Source organism: Mytilus californianus, unplaced genomic scaffold (genome assembly GCF_021869535.1).
Source record: "Mytilus californianus isolate M0D057914Y unplaced genomic scaffold, xbMytCali1.0.p SCAF_2, whole genome shotgun sequence".
Taxonomy (NCBI): Eukaryota; Metazoa; Mollusca; class Bivalvia; order Mytilida; family Mytilidae; genus Mytilus; species Mytilus californianus.
Genome location: NW_026262668.1, coordinates 87849535 through 87871120, shown reverse-complemented (window position 1 = coordinate 87871120; position 21586 = coordinate 87849535). Strand labels below are relative to the sequence as shown.

At 32.4% G+C, this 21586-nt stretch overlaps 1 protein-coding gene across 1 annotated transcript in view; it reads right to left on the bottom strand.

Annotated features, from left to right (window-relative positions):
- Window positions 1-623: 623 nt before the first annotated feature.
- The window catches only part of LOC127728386 (ATP synthase subunit beta, mitochondrial-like), a 32116-nt gene continuing 11153 nt past the window's right edge, over window positions 624-21586 (bottom strand). Inside the window, exons 3-9 of the mRNA XM_052235738.1 lie at window positions 20773-20947; window positions 15260-15381; window positions 12874-13058; window positions 10602-10883; window positions 8323-8535; window positions 5563-5764; window positions 624-865 (exon numbers count right to left, since the gene is read on the bottom strand). Coding sequence (XP_052091698.1) covers window positions 768-865; window positions 5563-5764; window positions 8323-8535; window positions 10602-10883; window positions 12874-13058; window positions 15260-15381; window positions 20773-20947 — 1277 coding nt within the window. The 3' untranslated portion in view covers window positions 624-767. The remainder of the gene's footprint in view (window positions 866-5562; window positions 5765-8322; window positions 8536-10601; window positions 10884-12873; window positions 13059-15259; window positions 15382-20772; window positions 20948-21586) is intronic.

The following is a 21586-nucleotide window of genomic DNA, read 5'->3' as shown; positions in this document are numbered from 1 at the left end:
TCCTAAACGGTTGGGACCATCATCCCCAAAATCAATCCCAACCTTCCTTTAGTGGTATCTTAAAAAATTTCATAGAGATCCATTCACTTAAACTAAAGTGATTGTCCGGAAACCAATGTGTTTTCAGACGACGACGACATCATACCATCCCAAAAAACTTTTTGCGGTCATATAAAAACAAAACCCTACCAAGTAAGAAAACCTTCAGTTAATCTTAAAGAAGTGGTGGTAACAAAGAGTTATAAATCAGCTTACAAAAGAAAGACTTGCTACAATTTTCAAAGTTCATACGAAGAACTCTCTCTCGTGACAATCTTTCCAAATGCCACCCAAATTAGAATTTGATCTGTGTTTGGTGGTAACAAACATTGTGTACAAGTTTCATAACATTAGTTTGATTCAAAGTTAAGTTAGAGAACATAACCCAATTTTTTAGATGTAGGGACAGACAGAGTAAAACTTAATGCCCCTCGCCAGCTAGTGGTGGGGCATACAAACATTTATCTTGAAAATGAATGAACAAATTAAACCTTAATCTTTCTTTCAGAGTAGTTGAGAGAACAGAACACTTATTTAAGGCCTGACAACATACATAATATATAATAAACTGGAAATAAAACATCTAAAATTTCTATATTAAGATTTAATATTCAAACTGGACTGTCAAAAATACAAGAAGTTTTAAGACAATCAATTCTTCACAAGTCAACAATAGTATCACTCATTCAGCACTATAATAATTTAATGTCCATAAGATGATGTATGTATTATGACTGTTCTTCGGCCAATCTTTCTGCTTTAGCTACAGCCTCTTCTATTCCTCCTACCATGTAGAAAGCTACTTCTGGTAAATGATCTAGTTCACCTAGAAAATATATCAAAATTCAACCTGAATATTTATGCTGTATGAATATAAAATTGTTTATTATAAGATGTATTTACTTTCTTAATGTTCTTTCAAAAGTAGATTTCCCGTACCATATGCATATTTCTTTCAAATTATTGACCATGACTGAAAACAGCATCATCTATAATTAATGATTTTTGAAAGAAAACTTTTCCGCTAAAACACAATCAGGTGGGAATATTTTGTGTCACATTTTTGAATCAAAGTACTTAATAGCACTGAAAGGTAAAGATTGCTTAAATTCATCGGTGTGATGTCAAATTAAATATTGCATTGTATAAAGCATTGGTTGTAGTTGATGCAACTATAATTCTGGACAAAGGAAGATAACTCCAATTTTTATAGATGACTTTAACAATGACATCATTGATATTTTTAGAACAGATATTAAGATTCCTGCACCTTGCAAAAGTTATGTAATTTTCTTGACAAGTATAACATAATTTTTGACTTGAATATCTGAGTGTTTATTTCCTTGATAAATTTCCTGAAATGTTCATGGATGGGATGTATAGAATGTTATGATCAATGCACTATATTTTGTGTATCTCAAAAAGTAGTGATAAACCTTGGAAGATTTAGATATCAAGTCAGTACCATATGGTTTTGATTACATTTCATGCAATCTTTACCTAAAAAATTCGTAAGGGTTCAACGGAACCCAGTGTCTCGCCTACTTTTTCTGTTAATTGCAGGCTCAACAAAAATGAGGAAGTAAATCAATAAAAATATTTCACTTGATACTATCTTTTGATTGTAAGAAGCTTCTGTCCAAGTTTGGTAAAAATCAAGGATAGTTTATGAATCTAATAAATGTTTAAAAACTTTAACTGCAGACTGAATGTAATGTTAACTGGAAGAAAACAAAATTTCCTTCTAGATACTAGCATTTGATCCTAAACAAGCTTCTGTCCAAGTTTGGTACAAATCCAAAATAGTATAAGAAAGTTATTAAATTTTTAAAAACTTTAACCACAGAGTAAATGTGTTGTTTCCTGGCAGAAAATCTAAGTCCATTTAAAAGTAAAATACGGAAAAAATGGATTTATTTTTTTACAAAATTTCCTTCTAGATACTAGCTTTTGATCATAAACAAGCTTCTGTCCAAGTTTGGTACAAATCCAAAATAGTATAAGAAAGTTATTAAAATTTTAAAAACTTTAACCACAGAGTGAATGTGTTGTTTCCTGGCAGAAAATCTAAGTCCATTTAAAAGTAAAATAAGGAAAAAATGGATTTATTTTTTTACAAAATTTACTTCTGGATACTATCTTATGATCATAAACAAGTTTCTGTCCAAGTTTGGTACAAACCCTGGATAGTTTAAGAAAGTTAATAAAATTTTAAAAACTTTAACCACAGAGTGAATGTAATATTTCCCGGCAGAAAAACTAAGTCCACTTATAAGTAAAATACGGAAAAAATGGAATTTTATTTTTACAAAATTTACTTCTGGATACTATCTTGTGATCATAAACAAGCTTCTGTCCAAATTTGGTAGAAATCCAGGATGGTTTAAGAAAGTTATTAAAATTTCAAAAACTTTAACCACAGAGTGAATATTTGTGTACGCCGCCGCCGACGGAATGTAGGATCACTATTTCGACTAAAGTCGAAGGCTCGACAAAAATAAAAGCATAATGAGTATTGATGAATTTCTGTTGTTAAATATGTCGGGGATAAAAGTCTGAAAGGATTTTCTTTTCTATCAAGCAGTTAATTTATATTTAGTATTATAACCTGGGGGGTCTACGGACACTTCATATGTGTTATAATAACAATGTGTAGAATATTAATACACTTCTAAAACAATTAAAAAGTTTTTTATTTGTGAAATAATTAGGCCATCTGTGTACAGTTTGCTCAAACAGTAAAGACCTTTAATGAGGAGAAAAGTGATAAATGCCAAAGGTCTATGGACACTACAGATTTTGTCTTATATTCATATATTATTAAAAAAGGTGGGGTTTTTTTTCATTTACAGTGTATAATTTAACTTAATAGCAATATACAATTATCATTACATGTCTAACTTTTCATACGAAGCTTGAATTAGAAAAGTTAAAATACTGGTCTACAGATAAAATTTTCCTCAAAACTGACGAAAATTTTGTCCTATCTGCCAGGATGTGTGAATTTACTTTAATTCTAACCATCAGTCTGCAGAAGAAAAAAGATCAATTAAAGAATTTATTGCAAGACAAGTAATATTTCTTTGGAAATAAAGTAGGGTCCACGGACATTACAATGTAATTGAAACTTTCATTGATATTTTTTTATATGCTTGACGGTTTTCAGTTTGATTCTCCAGGAAAAACTGATTAAGGTATCAAATTAGATTGTAAAAATGTCATATGCTTTCAACATTTGAAGATATTATACTTAAAAGTCATATATCCAACACCTTTCAAAATTAGTATTTTCATAACAAAGATGTCATTTTAGAATTTATCCATTAAAACTTTATCATTTCATAGTAGGGGACTAAAAATTCGTAAGGGTTCCGCGGAACCCAGTGTCTCGCCTACTTTTTCTGTTACTTGCAGGCTCAACAAAAATGAGGAAGTAAATCAATAAAAATATTCCACTTGATACTATCTCTTGATTGTAAGAAGCTTCTGTCCAAGTTTGGTAAAAATCAAGGATAGTTTATGAATCTAATAAATGTTTAAAAACTTTAACTGCAGACTGAATGTAATGTTAACTGGAAGAAAACAAAATTTCCTTCTAGATACTAGCATTTGATCATAAACAAGCTTCTGTCCAAGTTTGGTACAAATCCAAATAGTATAAGAAAGTTATTAAAATTTTAAAAACTTTAACCACAGAGTGAATGTGTTGTTTCCTGGCAGAAAATCTAAGTCCATTTAAAAGTAAAATTACGGAAAAAATGGATTTATTTTTTACAAAATTCTTTCTAGATACTAGCTTTTGATCATAAAAAAGCTTCTGTCCAAGTTTGGTACAAATCCAAAATAGTATAAGAAAGTTATTAAAATTTTAAAAACTTTAACCAAAGAGTGAATGTGTTGTTTCCTGGCAGAAAATCTAAGTCCATTTAAAAGTAAAATAAGGAAAAAATGGATTTATTTTTTTACAAAATTTACTTCTGGATACTATCTTATGATCATAAACAAGCTTCTGTCCAAGTTTGGTACAAACCCAGGATAGTTTAAGAAAGTTATTAAAATTTTAAAAACTTTAACCACAGAGTGAATGTAATATTTCCCGGCAGAAAAACTAAGTCCATTTATAAGAAAAATACGGAAAAAATGGAATTTTATTTTTACAAAATTTACTTCTAGATACTATCTTATGATCATAAACAAGCTTCTGTCCAAGTTTGGTAGAAATCCAGGATAGTTTAAGAAAGTTATTAAAATTTCAAAAACTTTTAACCACAGAGTGAATATTTGTGGACGCCGCCGACGACAACGACGCCGACGGAATGTAGGATCGCTATGTCTCGCTTTTTCGACTAAAGTCGAAGGCTCGACAATAAAAGTGACACACAATAACACCACAAATATGTCCTTTTTGATGTGTTTGGCAGCATTCTACGTGTTCACAAAAGGCACAACTTCAGCATTGTTATATATCGTTAGAAAGAACACACTGCTGGCAAACTGGATAGACTTGTTTCAATAATATACAATCAAATGCAATTAAATAATAGTTCCATAACACTGAGTCATGTTTTCTGCTCCTTGGTCGGGTTGTTGTCTCTTTGATCTATTCACCATTGCCATTCTCAATTTTATTTGCATTTCCCTATCTGATTGTGTTTTAGCCGTTTTATACTTTTCTTTGAGGCATTTATTGTTGAAAAGCATCTACATATACGCTGATTTTTAACATGTTTATTGTCAAATCAACACCATGTGAAACATTAGGTATAATTGTTACAAAACAAGCAGAAAACAAGAACCTAAACCAATACAAGTAATTTGGTTGTGTTTACTGATCTTCTATAAAAGCATGCAAAGCAAACCTTTGATCAACTTGCTTGCTATGTTTGCTTGGATGTTTGCAAACAATAGGTAGGCGAAGTTTCAGTCTGTTTTATATATACTGGGATTTGATTGGAAAATAAAAATTGACATGCAATGAAGTTAATGTTTATTGTCCAATCAAATTCCATTATATAGTAAACAGACTGAAACAGACTACCTACCTTTTGTTTACAAACATCCAAACAAATATAGCAAGCAAGTTGATCAAAGGTTTGCTTTGCATGCTTTTATAGAAGAGCTGTAATAACAAAATATTTTAACTTCTCAAACAGTTACTTATAATAACCGAGAAAAAAATGTTTTTATTAGGTGTGGACAGAAACTTGAGAACAGAAGGTATCTGTAATAGATATGAAGTGTCAAGGTCTTCTACCTACTGAAATATAAAGCTAAATGCAGAGAACTGTCGCCACACTGGTGACGGGCAACAATAAACTTCTTTTTGATTCTACTGAAATTCAGATTCTGGTTAAATAAAATGTCCACATAAAATTCATATTTATTTTCTTTAATTTTGACAAATCTAACAAAGAACCTGTAACTTTATTGTCTATAACCCCCCCCAAAAAATGTGTTTTAATTCTAATGTTTGTATGTGTTCATGGATGCTAATGTTCAACTTGTATGTTTCACTGAACTAACCTGACATAATTTTCTGGAATCCAATAATTGATTCTTTAAGTGGTACATATTTTCCTTCTGATCCAGTGAAAACTTCAGCCACTTGGAAAGGTTGTGATAAGAACCACTGTATTTTACGGGCTCTAGCTACTGTTAATTTATCTTCTTCCGATAATTCATCCATACCCAAAATGGCAATAATATCTTGCAATGATTTGTAATTCTGAAAGGAAACAAAGAAATATTACAGTGATTTATTCTTTTTTTTTATTTAATCAACTCCTAATGAAAATTGAAAAAAAATCATATATGAATTTAAACAAATGAAGTTTTTGGATACAATATTTAAGGTTTAACCAAAATGAATTTTGCAACTATAGATGGTATCAAACATTATTTCTTGCAGTTTTTTATATAAACTGTTGACACAGAGATACATGTTAGTCATGTTTTGTAATTTTGATAGTATAATGCAAATGTTGAGATCAAAATTGCAATATTTAAACATGTAAACTGAAGGTGCAGAGCCAAATAACCTCCATGTAAACGAGATGTGCTAATGCTAATCTAACTGCATACCAAATACCATTGACTTATCATAAGTCGTTCCCTTTACACAAACCTTAACACAAACTTAAACTTGTCAACTATGCAAAACATTCAAAGTCAATGAACCATGACTGAAGGTGCAGAGCCAAATAATCTCCACAAAATATATTTTTATTTCTTTATATTTGGATTTTCCCTTTTCTATTTCTATCTTTAAAAAGCATTCTGTGAGTATTGCATGGCAATACATAGTCCCTTACCGGTTACAAATTCATTGTAATGGAACGAAATTCTAACTTGATCTATAACTTGTCATGGTGTAAACTACATAAAAATATCAAGTCAAAATCTTCAAGCATGACGAAAAAAACTGTTGAAAATTGATTATTTAAGTGAATTTTCTATGTCCAAAGACCATAACTCTGCACAAAATTATCAGACTGGAACAAAATTCCAACTTGATCAGTAACTTGTCATGATAAAACTTTATACTAATTAACAAAATCAATATCATCAAGAATGACAAACAAAAGTACCACTAAATTCTTGAAACAATTTACCAAAGAAAAGGAAAAAAATTCAAATTGTCATTTTTACTTTTAAAAAATGTTTAAAAAAATGAGTTATTTCCCTTTGAACAGAAATCTACTTTTTAATAAGTATTTCATAAAAAATTTAATTCTAGGGAAAGGGCTTTAACTGAACAAAGAGAAAAGCTAAAATTGTGAAAATTGAACTTGACCTGTAACTTGTCATGATAAATCAATAAACAAAATATCAAATCAATATCTTCAAGCATGAAGAAAAAAAGTCTGGAAAACTGATTTGCCGAACTGACAGATGGACAGACAGACAGACAGACGGACGGAGTGCAAACCTAAAGTCCCCTTCGACTTCGTCAGTAGGGGACTAATAACTGTGGAACAAGTTTGAAGAACTAGTTTGTAAAACAAGTTTTTAGAACTAGTTTGATTAGTATCTAATTATAAGTCTTTGATACTGCACGGGCATTTCTAAGGCGGTATTACGGGTGGGGTTCTATAGTCATATATAAGTCCAATGCTTGTATAGTATGTATCCAGGTGCTTATCTGAGATATGGACTTGACCACCAAAACTTAACCTTGTTCACTGATCCATGAAATGAGGTTGAGGTCAAGTGAAAACGGTCTGACGGGCATGAGGACCTTGCAAGGTACGCACATACAAAATATAATTATCCTATTACTCATAATAAGAGAGAAATGAACATTACAAAAAATCTTCACTTTTTTTTCAAGAGGTCACTGAACCATGAAAATGAGGTCAAGGACAATGGACATGTGACAGACAGAAACTTTGTAAAATAAGGCATCTATATACAAAGTATGAAGCATCCAGGTCTTCCACCTTCTAAAATATAAAGCTTTGAAGAAGTTAGTTAACGCCGCCGCTGGATCACTATCCCTATGTCGAGCTTTCTGCGACATATGAAGCAGGCTCGACAAAAATAGATTATTATCTAATGAAAATGATATTTGCAATCACAATTTCTGTTCAAAGGCAAATAAATCATATAATAAGATAACTTTTGGCAACTAAAAGGTTGACAACTCAACAACGAGATTAGCTAAAATCGTGAAAATTGAACTTGACCTTTATTTAGTCACTGGAAACGACATATCTAAATTTGAAAAAATTTCTTGAAAGCGTTTGCCCAATAATGAACGGACAGTTTGGTGGCCCGCCCGTCCACCCACCTGCCGTATAGCCCCAAATCAATAACCGATGTTTCCTTCTAAAATCCAGTTAAAAATGAGATGTGCAATGCTTATACAACTGCATACCAAATATCATTGACCTACAACTTATGGTTCCCCTTTAACTGACCTTATCACAAACTAATACATGTAAACTAAGCAAAAGTTGCAGAGTTTAATATCATTGACCTACCATAAGGGGTTCCCCATAAACTGACGTAAACACAAAATGATACATTGTTGACACTGCTGCAGGAAACAGCATGCCTAGGTCTCGCTTTTTTGACTTCTCGACGCAGGACAATAAAATGAAAAAGATGTGGTTTTATTGCCAATGTGACAAGTCACAACTATCCACCAAAAAACGTTAAAACTACTACAGGTAATCATACTGCCTCCAACAATGAGCAAAACTCAAGACAATTTAGTAAGCTGTGAAATGGATAGATATCACAATGTGAAACAATTCAGAGAAAAAACTAACAAAAATTTACCTGTAAAATTTTTTGTACATTACGGGCTACTGTATAATGTTCTTCTCCTACTACATGTGGATCCAAAATACGTGAATTAGAGTCCAAAGGATCTACAGCAGGGTAAATACCTAACTCAGCAATACCACGGGATAACACAGTGGTAGCATCCAAGTGAGCGAATGTTGTAGCTGGAGCAGGATCTGTCAAATCATCAGCTGGCACATAAACAGCCTGAAAATTTAAATAACTAATTTACAACTAGTAGTTATGAGCGATATAATCAAGAATTAGAATTAGATGGTTGTTCCTCTGTCCCATAAAGTCATCTGTGTAGCATAAAAGCAGGGATAACTTGTGTTTTTTCAAATAGAGATATGTGGAAATACTTTATTTAACACTAGAATATGACCAACAAAACCTCTTACAATTTGTTTAACCTGAAAGACTTGGAACATATTGGACAAGTAGGACAGGAATGGGATATCCCTGAACATCTCACTTGTTCTGCCATTTTTGTATTAGAATCATAATCTATGGAGTTGTAATCTGATGAATACCAATACCTATGACAATGAATCATGCCTATTTTTCAGTACTGGTATATCAAACAATAAATTAATACACAAATTCTAGAGTGTGAGAATTTAATAACAAGAGGCTCTTAAGAGCCTAAATCGCTCACCTGTAATTTTTTGCTTAAATCTTTCATCAATGATTATTTTTGCTTTTCAATATATATCAATGAGTGGCTTAAAAATGCCATTTAAATGTTCTTTGTATCTCACTATCTGTCATATTTTCTTCAAAAGCAAAAAAAGGCATTTTACCCTTATGTTCCATTTTAGCCATAGTAGCTATGTTTCTTGACGTACAAGGAAATAAAATACAAAATTTATACTAGATACTCTGAAACTCATTGAAATTGATTCAACAGTTTCAAAGGAGAAGATTTTTTAAAGTAAGCAATCTAGATGAACAAATTGTGAAAAATTGTCTTTAAAGGGCAATTACTCCTTAAAAGGTCAATTGGCAATTTGGTCATTTAAACTTATTTGTAGATCTTACTTTGCTAAACATTTTTGCTGTTTACAGTTTATCTTTATCTATAATAATATTCAAGATAATAACCGAAAACTGCAAAATTTCCTTAAAATCATCAATTCAGGGGCAATAACCTAAAAACCAGATACCTGATTTGACTGATAATTTCAGGGCAGGTAGAACTTGACCTAATGAATACTTTAACTTCTTGTCTGATTTGCTCTAAATGCTTTAGTTTTTGAGATATAATTCATTTTACCCTATGTTCTATTTTTAGCCATGGCGGCCATGTTTTCTGAGGAGACAGAAAATAACACAAACTTTATTCTAAATAACTTAAGAATCATTCAGCTTAAGTTTGGATTAATTTGGTTTAGTAGTTTCAGAGGAAAAGATTTGTTAAAAGTTAGAAAACATAAGCAAATTGTGTAAAATTGTCTTTAAAGGGCAATAACTCCTTAAGGGGTCAATTGACAATTTTGGTCATAAAACTTATTTGTAGATCTTACTTTGCTGAACATTTTTGCAGTTTTCCTTTATCTACAATAATATTCAAGATAATAACCAAAAACAGCAAAATTTCCTTAAAATTACCAATTTAGTGGCAGCAACCCAACCATGGGTTGTTATATTCATCTGAAAATTTCAGGGCTGATAGAACTTGACCTAATGAACATTTTAACCCGTGTCAGATTTGCTCTAAATGCTTTAGTTTTTGAAATATAGGCCAAAAACTGCATTTTACTCCTATGTTCTATTTTTAGCCATGGTGGCCATGTTTTTTGAGGAAACAGAAAATAAAACACAAAGTTTATTCTAGATACCCTAAGGATCATTCAGCTTTAGTTTGGTTGGAATTGGGTCAGTAGTTTCAGAGAAGATCTTTAAAATAGTCTACAATGGATGGACTACGGACGCCAAGTGATGGCAAAAGGAACGGTGAGCTAATAAAAATTTATGGGTATGGTCTATGATTGAACCCTTAAATTGCCAAGTAAAAATTCTACGTGATTTTTGGGGCAAATTTTTCTTACTTCTAAAAATTCAAGTTCACAGAACACTGAAATGATCACTTTAACTATTCCTTTAAAGTAGGTTATTTCTACTCACAGGTAATGTAATGTAAATGTATGATAAAGACTTCAGTGCACACTAAATGTAAATATGTTATGAAAAATTGAATCCAAAAAAGGAGTTATTGTATGACAAATGGTTGTTGGATAAATGGATATGTATTATCAAAGGTGCCTGCCTACCTGTACTGATGTGATAGAACCTTTCTTAGTTGTTGTAATTCTTTCCTGCATAGTACCCATGTCAGTAGCTAGTGTTGGTTGGTAACCTACAGCTGATGGGATACGACCCAACAAAGCAGATACTTCGGAACCTGCTTGTGTGAATCGGAAAATATTGTCAATAAACAACAACACATCTTGTCCTTCCACATCACGGAAGTATTCTGCTACAGTTAAACCAGTCAGAGCAACACGGGCACGAGCTCCTGGGGGCTCATTCATCTGTCCATATACCAAAGATACCTAAAGTGGTATTGAAAAAAAAAAAGATTATTCTTTAACAACCAAAACTTGTTTAGTATGTAACAAACCACCATTATGCATGTTGCAGTTTCCAGTTCGCAAGGAGTAACAATACAATTAAGCTTGAGATTGAGATCGGGCTATTTCCAGAGTGCATTTTACAGTTATCTGGTAAAATGTGTTCTTAATTTCTGTATGAAGCAACAGAATGTTCCAAAATTTGCAGATATGTTGCTGTTATAATGAAGATATAGCATGATTAATTGAATATAGATTGGTTGTCAACTTTTTCTATAAGATTATGTTTCAATAAAATGCTTCGCCGAGCGCAGCTAGATACGACCGCAGAGGTCCAACCCTGAACAGTTGGGGCAAATAATGGACACAATATTCGCACATGATACAGGTCTGAATTTGGATTGTAATTAAATATTTGACACATAATAGGTTTCTGACATAGAATAACTGTAGTCAAAGAACTTAGAATTGGTTATATGATTTGAATTTATATTCAATTTTTTGCTTTTGTGCAATACACTATGCTGTTGAGAATTGACCCCCCTCCCAAAATATTTTTTTTTACCCCACCCCTTTTTTTTGCAAAAAAAAAAAAAAATATTTGAAGAAATTTTCTTTTTAATTTCTGAAATTTGAAATGAGAAAAAATTGCCCCCCCCTCACAATTTCTTTTTTACACCCCCCCTCCCCCCACCTTTTCCAAAAAAAAAAAATTCTTTTCCTCAAGATATGGTCATAATATGAATTCAAATTTCCATTGGAGTTTGCAACTATAATTACCCATTTAAATACATCATAAAAGTCTTAAAATAGAAAATGACATACATAATCATGGCTAAAATTAATATTCCTTAATAAGCATTTTTAAATAGTAACTTCTAAAAATAAATTGACAGCTAATCACCTCAAGACAATACAACATTTCTTTATACATAATTTAAAAACAGTGTAAGGGAGGTAATCAAAACATTACATTGTACTTTTTTTTAATTGTCCATTAACCAGGAAACCCTTGTTTTTCCCCTTTTTTTGCCCCTTATTCCTAAACGGTTTGAACCATAACCCCCCAAAGCCAATCCTTACCATCCCTTTGTGGTATGAAAACTAGTTGAATAATTTCAGAGAGATCCATACACCGTTCCACAAGTTATTGTCTGGAAACTAGAAAAATGCTTATTTGGGCCCCTTTTTGGTCCCTAATTCCTAAACTGTTAGGACTATAACCCCCAAAATCAATCCCAACCTTCCTTTTGTGGTTATAAACCTTGTGTATAAATTTCATAGATTTCTATTTACATTTACTCAGGTAATTGTCCGGAAACCAAATGTCTTCGGATGACGACTTGATACCAATAAACTACAGCAAAATTTTTTGCGCTTGTATAAAAACGTCTAATTTTTACTCTTTTAAAACAGGACAATCAATAACCAAGTTCAGTTCAAGATTTTTTCAAGACTTTTAAAGCTGACTATGCTATGGGTTTTACTCATTGTTGAAGGCCGTATTGTGACCTATAGTTGTTAATTTCTATGTCATTTGGTCTCTTGTGGAGAGTTGTTTCATTAGCAATCATACCACATCTTCTTATTTTTATAAAGACATACATGTAAATAGTAGACCTATTTGAGTTCAGATAATACTGCTGGGTTTTTTCTCATGCATGAAATACAAAAAATAAAAAAAAGTATGCTTATCTAAATTCTTCCAAAATCAAGAATAAGGAATGTTCACATTACTTTGTTTTAACATGAGCAGAAATTATCATTTTTGCATTGTTCTAGACAATATTTTAATCCTTCTAAATCAAACATTATTCATGAGCTTGATATATGCAAGGATGATCACTTTCATCAAATAATTGTTAGTTTCCTGCAGAATGGAACATTTCTCCTATTCCAGTTTACATGTACTTGTAGGGAAAGAACCAGATTAACTGCCTCCAAAATTGTATTTTCATATGTAAATAAATACCTTAGATGTGTCGTCTGTCAAGCTAATAACTTTAGATGTGATCATTTCATGGTACAAGTCATTGCCTTCACGAGTTCTCTCCCCTACTCCTGCAAACACTGAGTAACCACCATGAGCTTTGGCAACATTATTAATCAGTTCCATAATCAAAACAGTCTTTCCTACTCCTGCTCCACCAAAGAGACCTATTGATAAGCAAAAATAATCTATGTATTTTTCAAGAATTCTGCAGTATACAAACTACAAAGTGACAAAATGGTACATTTATTATATTCAGATCTCATTTAACTAAATCTTGACAAAGTAGACCATTGACAAACTCACCTAATTCAGCCATCTTTTGTACAATAATTATATGATATTAGTTTTGAAAAAGTTACATAGAAAATTCAAAACAATAAAGGAAAAATTAGTTTTGATATTTTCTAAGTGTTTTTTTTTATTAATTTATTTAAAAGCAATGTAGTAATATTGCTACATATTAAATTAAGCAGATTATTCGAGTATTTCATCTGTGCAAGCTTTAACAAACAACTCATATAGAAAGATGAACATTCTATTTTCTGCATTAAAATTTTATTTTATATAAAAGGTATGTTTTTTTGGTAAGGGCCCTAATTGGTGCAAAATATTAAGTTGATTGTTGCAAGATAAAAATGGATTCAAGTTGATTAATAAACTAATAGAATTATTTTTGTCATGCTCCTTTGCTTATAAAGCAGACATTTACACCCCAAAAAGACCAAAGAGATTTTTTCCAAAGTTGACAAAATCGTCTAGATTTCAACCACATTATGGTCTGGGAAACATAGAGACCAAGACACAATTAATATTTAACTCAATTTGTGATATGATATAACATAGACAAACATAATGTCAAAAGACCTTTTTTGTCAATGTGTGCTCTGTATATTTTCGGTCCTAAAAGCCAATGAAAATTGACCTGTTTTTACTGAAATTCTAGGAAAATCAAAAGTTATGCTGTTTTTGACGCAGTGATCTGGAAAGATTTTTTCTGTATGGGCCCAGGGCCCCATAAAAAAAAATTAAAAATCGTCCATTTTTTGAAATAATGAGCCATGTTGTCAAATGAATGGGCCATTCATTTTAACAAAAAACTTAAAAAGTGTATGTTTCAGCAAAGAGGTACTAACCTGTATGATTCTAATTGATATTGTTCCTGTGCTTTTATAGTTTCAGTGAATAAATGTTTACTTAGTTCATGGTGATTTATGTGACTAAGACTCAGTGACATCGTATGTATTCATGGTATGTAACATCACTCAGAAATTAACACTTTATGACTTAAAAATAAAAACTATAGAACTGAACAACATATGACCAAGACCAACACCACTTCAATGAACAGAATCATGATAAAGGAAATGCTGAGATCAGGATTGTACTGGTTTTAAATGTTGTGCAGCCTAACGCAGGGTATTTTTCTTGACAGCTTTTTGGCAAGATTTGCAGTACATTTTGCTGCCATCATACAGTAACCAGGGCCATAACTTCTCCCAAACCGAGCGATATTTACGAGAATCTTTATGTACAATGTTAATACTTGAACCTTCACCAGTACCGTTGCCTTAAGCATGTTCAAGTTCCTGAGGACGTTTCAGGCATTTCCTCTGCATTTCTTGTATCATTATTCTTATCACGACCAACAAAAGAAAGTAACATTTTTTGGCCAGGCAAAACAACAATTCGCTGTTTCTATGGAGGCATGTTTACAAAAAATTTGACAATGACAGATAAGCGCCTTTTATGGAGACAAATACGATATTTAAAAAAATAAAAAGGCCCTTGGGTCTTTCAATCCAAATTATAGCAAGTTTTCTTTAAAAGATTATAATTTGAGAATATTTCTTGTCTGTTCTAGCCAACTTTCACAGAATTAAAGATGTTTTCTTTGAAAATTTAGATCATGGTTAATTCCTTTTTTTCTAGTTATCAGATATACCGCATGTTGCTATTGTTAACATAAAGCAAAACCCCAGAGACAGCCCAAAATGTAGTTGGTACTCCTGTCATTGGAATGTAACACGACGACGTTTTGTACACGATCAGAAATACATTTTATGATATCTAAACGTTAAGATACGGAGCGAAAATACTGTGCGCCACACTGGCTCTGTTATTTGTCAATCTATGCACCATTTTTTTGTCAAAATGCGCATGGCTCTGGACCTTCCCAATCACTGTTGACGTAATAAAAAGAAGACTGATTCCAAAAAATGTCAAAAAGGGGAGACCATTTTCGTATCAAGTCATTTTTAAATTTTTTTTTAGCTATTATTTATTATGATTATGGTCAATTAATCCTTATTTGAAAATTAATTAATAAATGCATCTTTTTTTTTTACCATATTTGATTGACACTTACCAATTTTACCACCCTTTGCATAAGGAGCCAACAGATCTACAACTTTAATTCCAGTCTCAAGTACTTCTTGAGTAACACTCATTTCAACAAAATCTGGGGCTTCAGCATGTATAGACAAAAATCTGGAAAACAAATCAGCATTTGTACAAATTATAAAATTATGATAATACAAATGTGTGTTGATTCTCTCCATGTCAGATCTGTATTTTATGGATTATGACATTTGTGTTAAAAGCTAAAAAGTTTTGTGTCAAGTTGCTTTTGAAAAGAAATCATCTGGAAACCAAACAAAAATATGAGATATCTAAGGGGCATAACTCTTAAATGACAAATGTCAAAATTGTTTTCACAAGATTTGGTCTGCGCAACCCCTGACACTAGAAAAATTTCCATTTTTTTTTTTATTTCTTTGAATGATTCATTTTGGAACAAGATGAGCTGTGTGTAAGAATATATAGTATTCTGCAGGGTTTTCATTAAGAGCCGGCACCCGGCGGAATGTCGCCGTTTCAAAAGACGGAAATCGCCGGTTCAAATGCTTAAACAAAAAATGTTTTTGAAGAGTAAAACAAAAATAAAGTTTTATTAACCTTTTGTCTCATGCAGTTTTTAGTTTCATAGATTTTTCAAAAACGACAGCTTTTTATAACTGACTGGACCAGTTTGTCTGACTGAAAGTAAACTTAAAATCGGCGTCAGTAAGACGTTTGCCTGCATTCAAATACGATGTTCAATCAATCGCTTGAATGATCAAGATTGTCAATGGTAAAATCAAGAGAGATATCGAAACAAAAGCGTATGTTATCAATGGATAACTCATGAGAAACCAAAATTAAAAAGTTTTAGGAGGCAATTTTTTAAATTGAATGTCAATAAATTAAATGAAACTACATGAAATGAAAAACCAAAAGGAAATGATTTCTTTACCAGCAAAAAGACAAAATCATTAGAACCATTTACAGGTAAAAAATTTTATTTGAAGTTATTAAATTTCAAAGAAGCCTTAGAAAATAGAAGGTCTGTACAGTCTCATGTTTATATAAATGAGGCCTGCCCAAGCTTGCCTTCTATGCCCTTTTTATAATGTAACAAGTATTTCATTAATTATTACCACCCTTGAACTCTTGGGGAGGGAAGGGGGGTTGAAAATAGTGCCTAGGCTAGGAGTGGTGCTGCCCATTTTTTTTTTTTTTTTACCTTTTCTTTGTAGTATATAGTTCCAGGTTTATTACTGCCCATTTGTTGTGGATGGGGCCATCAAAGAAGCCTAGGATAGGAGGGAGGCTTCCCATTTTTTATTTATAGTTGTACCTTTCCCCTCATGTTTTACTGAAAAAGCAGGTAGGAGGGTAAATGCCAAGGCTAGGGAAAAGGCTCTCTTTATTTTTTTCAGTTATAATTTTCTCCTTGCTGTTCATTAGCCCACTCGTTGAAAAAAGTACCAATGTTAGGATGGGTCCTGCCTCAGTTTGAATTTTTTTACATTAACTATCTCGAATGGACGCCTTTGTTAAAAATGCTGGCTAAGAAGGGGTGGACATTTTCCCACTTCAGCATATATGTCCTTTCCCAGGTTTGCATGTTTTTATTGAATTATAGAACACATGAAAATAATATTTCTTTTCTGGATCAAAACTGAAATTGTCAGATTTTGCAGCTGACATATACACATGTAGGTCTTTACATAAATATGAGAATATGTGGTACAAGTGCCAATGAGACAACTCTCCATCCAAGTCACAATTTGTAAAAGTAAACCATTATAGGTCAAATCAAGGCCTTCAACACGGAGTCTTGGTATTAATAGTTTATGCTGACCCTCTGTTGCTTTCTTACTTTTTGCGAAATCTGGCAATACAATAACAATTAAGATTATTTTTGATATATTTTTATTTGTCTTATTTTAATACGCAATATCACAAGATTGACCTTACAAGCTAAAAAAAAAGATAACATTTCTATGAAACCCCATTTTTTATGCACTTATAAATAGTTTGAAAATGCCTCAGAGTGCACCATTTTCAATGTAAGGTCAAAAAAAATTTCGGGGGGGCAAGCCACCCCGGACCCCCCCTTTTTGGTCAGCCACTTCAAATAAGTAAACAGCCTGTTCATTGAAAAGTTATTGAAAGCCCTGATTCTGTAAACAGAAAGTTGATTTAAGATAAATGTGAAAAGCATGTGGACATGGAACTTGATGTCAAATTTCATGAAGCTCTGAATTGTTGTTCCTGAGAAAATTCAACAAAAATATAATCAGATGTACAAACAAACAAATGTAAACTCCATCCTTTGGAGAGGGGTATATTAATTCTATACTTTTCAGAATAATTTATGTGTAAGATAGAAACCAATTTCAACATGTTCAATTGAAAATGAATATTTTCATTAGACATTTTCAGATTTGTGCAAAATCAGATGAAATTTACGGATTTTGCTAGAATTTGAAATAAGGAAACATTTTTTTTGAAAGAATATCGAAGAATTGAAGCCAGACTAGTATACTTTTTTGACATAAAATGCCGTTTTATGTACAAAAACCCTTGGAATGGACATCGTTCAGTGTAAGGAATTTGTACAACCTTGTTGAATTTTTCAAACTTTTGCCGTTTTGGGTTAAATAAAATGCTCCGCTGGGGCGCAGCTTGATACGACCGCAGAGGTCAAACCCTGAACAGTTGGGGCAAGTATGGACACAACATTCAAGCTTGATACAGCACTGAATTTGGATTGTAATTAAATATTTGACACAGCATAGGTTTCTGACACAGAATGAATGTGGTCTAAGAACTTAAAAAAATTTAATTTATCTATTCAAAACATATCATTATTATTTGCTTTTATATATAAATCAGAAATAACCAATTTAAAATGGAAAATTTTAAAGAAAAAAAAAATCCACCCCCAATTTTTTGAACCCCCTTATGATTCATCACCCCCAAACTCAATCCCAGCCTTCCCTTTGTGGTATGGTACCTTGCAGTACACATACATGTGATGGACTGTGAAACTCAGATTAGGAGTTTGGGAAATTTTGGTCAGGAGATTAGGACTCAGATCAGGAGGTTTTAGTGTGTTTTCTTCAACTTTCCATCCGAATGTATTGTTTATAGTACCCTTGTACTTATTAATTTTCTCTATCTTTTTAAACTTTGAACTTGTTCAATCTAACATTCTTCTTTTTTAGTATGTTCTTTAAATATTTTAGGTCATATCTTTTTTACCATTATTTATTGCAATCAGAACATTTGCTTATCTATCTGCAAGTAGATCTTGTTTTTTATCTATATGCAAGTAGATTTTTACTGCATGATAAGTAACACATTCAAACAATAGTCATGGGTCATAGTTATTATATAAATTTCAATTTAAGCCTTGAAAGGAAGTATAGAACCCTCAAATAATTTTCAGATTATTATTTTTTTATTTGTCCTAAGACATTTAAAATCATTTAATTACCATCCTTTTATGATTATTTGCTCAATTTATATTTTATTTATATTCTTTTAAAAATTTACATTATTTAAAGGAAAGTAACTTAAAACAGGATAAATCAAGGGAAGTAACCCAACATTCATTTTAAATACACAAAGTTTTATTACACAGCGGCAGTTACCCTGAGGTAAAAATCGTTGATTACCAGTATGTTTGACACCCAAGGTGACAAGTGAAGCCATATAATTATGCATGTTAATTGATTTACAGGTAAAATATAACTTCAGGTAATGTCAGTTACACCGAGGATTTGTATGTGTATGTGTATTTCTATACAAATCCTTGGTTACACCAGATATGTTGGGCTGAAATTTTTCATTCATGAAATATTTCATACACGGGATTTCTTTGTCTTCAATGGGAGGTCCGGAGGAGACCCCTGAAAACAGGATTATTGTACTCCCGTTGGGAGGTTCACATGTATGAGTACAATTTCAGAGAGATCCATACACTTGAAAACAAGTTATTGTCTGGAAACTAGAAAAATGCTTGTTTTTTGGCCCCTTTTTGGCCCCAAATTCCTAAACATTTAGTGCAATTACCCCCAAACTCAAACCCATCTTTCCCTTTGTGATATGGAACCTCGCAGTACAATTTCATAAAGATCCATACACTTACACACAAGTTATTGTCCTGAAACTAGAAAAATGCTTGTTTTTTTGCCCCTTTATGGCCCCTAATTCCTCAAATTTCTAGGGAATTACCCCCAAAATCAATCCCAGCCTTCCCTTTGTGGTATGGTACCTTGCAGTACAATTTCAGAGAGATCCATACACTTGAACACAAGTTATTGTCTGGAAACTAGAAAAATGCTTATTTTTGGCCCCTTATTCCTAAACGTTGTGGGCAATTACCCCAAAATCAATTCCAGCTTTCCCTTTGTGATATGGAACCTTGTAGTACAATTTCATAAAGATCCATACACTTACACACAAGTTATTTTCATGAAACTAGAAAAATGCTTGTTTTTTGCCCCTTTTTGGCCCCTAATTCCTAAAATTTGGAGGCAATTACCCCCAAAATCAATCCCAGCATTCCCTTTGTGATATGGAACCTTGTGGTACAATGTCAGAGAGATCCATACACTTACACACAAGTTATTGTCATGAAACTAGAAAAATGCTTGTTTTTTGCCCCTAATACCTAAAATTTGGGGGCAATTACCCCCAAAATCAATCCCAGCATTCCTTTTGTGATATGGAACCTTGTGGTACAATGTCAGAGAGATCCATACACTAACACACAAGTTATGTCTGGAAGTTACAAAAATGCTTATTTTTGGCCCCTAATTCCTTAACTGTTGGTACCATAACCCCCAAAATCAATCCCCACCTTCCTTTTGTGGTATTGAACCTCATGGTAAAATCTCATAGCGATCCATTCACTTAAACTAAAGTTAGAGTGTGAAAACCAATGTGTCTATGGACGACAACGCCGTCATACCAATATACGACCACAAAATTTTTTTGCAGTCGTATAAAAATTACGATTTTGGGTCAAAAAGTCGAATTTCGAGAATTTCATCTCTCTAATGCCGAAAATTTGCAAATTTTAATTTTTTATGAAGAAAAAATGATCAAAACAAATGTGTCCATGGTGTAAGTGAATAATATAAAGACAAATAACTGCAGACAAGTTTTTATTCTAAGTTTTCATTTGTTTAAGTCAGTATTTTGCATGAAACTAAAGTTAGAGAACGGAAACAAAAAATACAGCAATTTTTCCATTTGTAAAGGGGCATAACTCTAGAACGGTAAAAGTGACGCCTCCAAAATTCAAACTTGATCTGTGTTTTGTGGTAATAAGCATTGTGTATATAAGTTTCACAACATTTGGTTGAGGCAAACTAAAGTAAGAGAACGGAAACCAATTTTGGGACGTACATACGGACAAGGGTAAAACTTAATGCCCCCTCTACTACGGCGTGGCATAAAAATGAAATAAGGGAAAAAGTAGGCAACTTACGGTTGTTGACATATGGAATGGTAAATTGATAAAATCTACATTTTTGTACTTACTTATCTGTGTTGACTGGTCCTCTCTCGTCAATTGGGTCCCCTACAACATTGATAATTCTTCCCAGTGTAGCTGGTCCTACTGGAATTCTAATTGGATAGCCTGTATCTATACAACTTGTTCCTCGTACCAAACCTTCAGTACCATCCATAGCAATTGTTCTTACAAAGTTCTCTCCTATAAACCATAAATAAATAATATACATGTAGATATTGGATAAGGCCTAAAAAAAATATCTGTGTTTCCGGTAACATCATTTTGAAAAATAGGGTTGGTAGGTCGGATTTTTTTTTTTTTTTTTTTTGACATTGTAAACGAAATCCGGAAAATTATCATGGTTTTTCCAAGTCCGGGTCCGTAATTAGTTTCAAATACCGGAAGTGCGGCCATTTGCAATATTTTTGAAGCACCTGCTGTGCAAATTTCTTGGATTTTAACCTATTTGGAATACCTTTTGACATAAATAAAATGTTTTACTGGCTTTCAAATTCTGTGCCAGTAGAAGCAAGTTAGATAAATAATTATGTCGATTAACAGAAGCCTGTGTCAAAAACAGGGTCGATTGATACCTTTTATTTTGAAGATCCAATAAAAAAATTAGGGTCAGGGCTAAAAAAACAGGGTCGGTCGGGTTACCGGAAACACAGATTTTTTTTTCTCGGCCTAAGAGAACATTATTCTCACTAAAAACAAATTAAACTGTTCCTGACAGCTTATTTTTTTAAGGTTATCATCAAGCTCCTACATGTACATAATAATTTTTAAAAAGTCCTGGCTATTGATTTTCTTTTTAATTTACATGTAGGTACAACCATG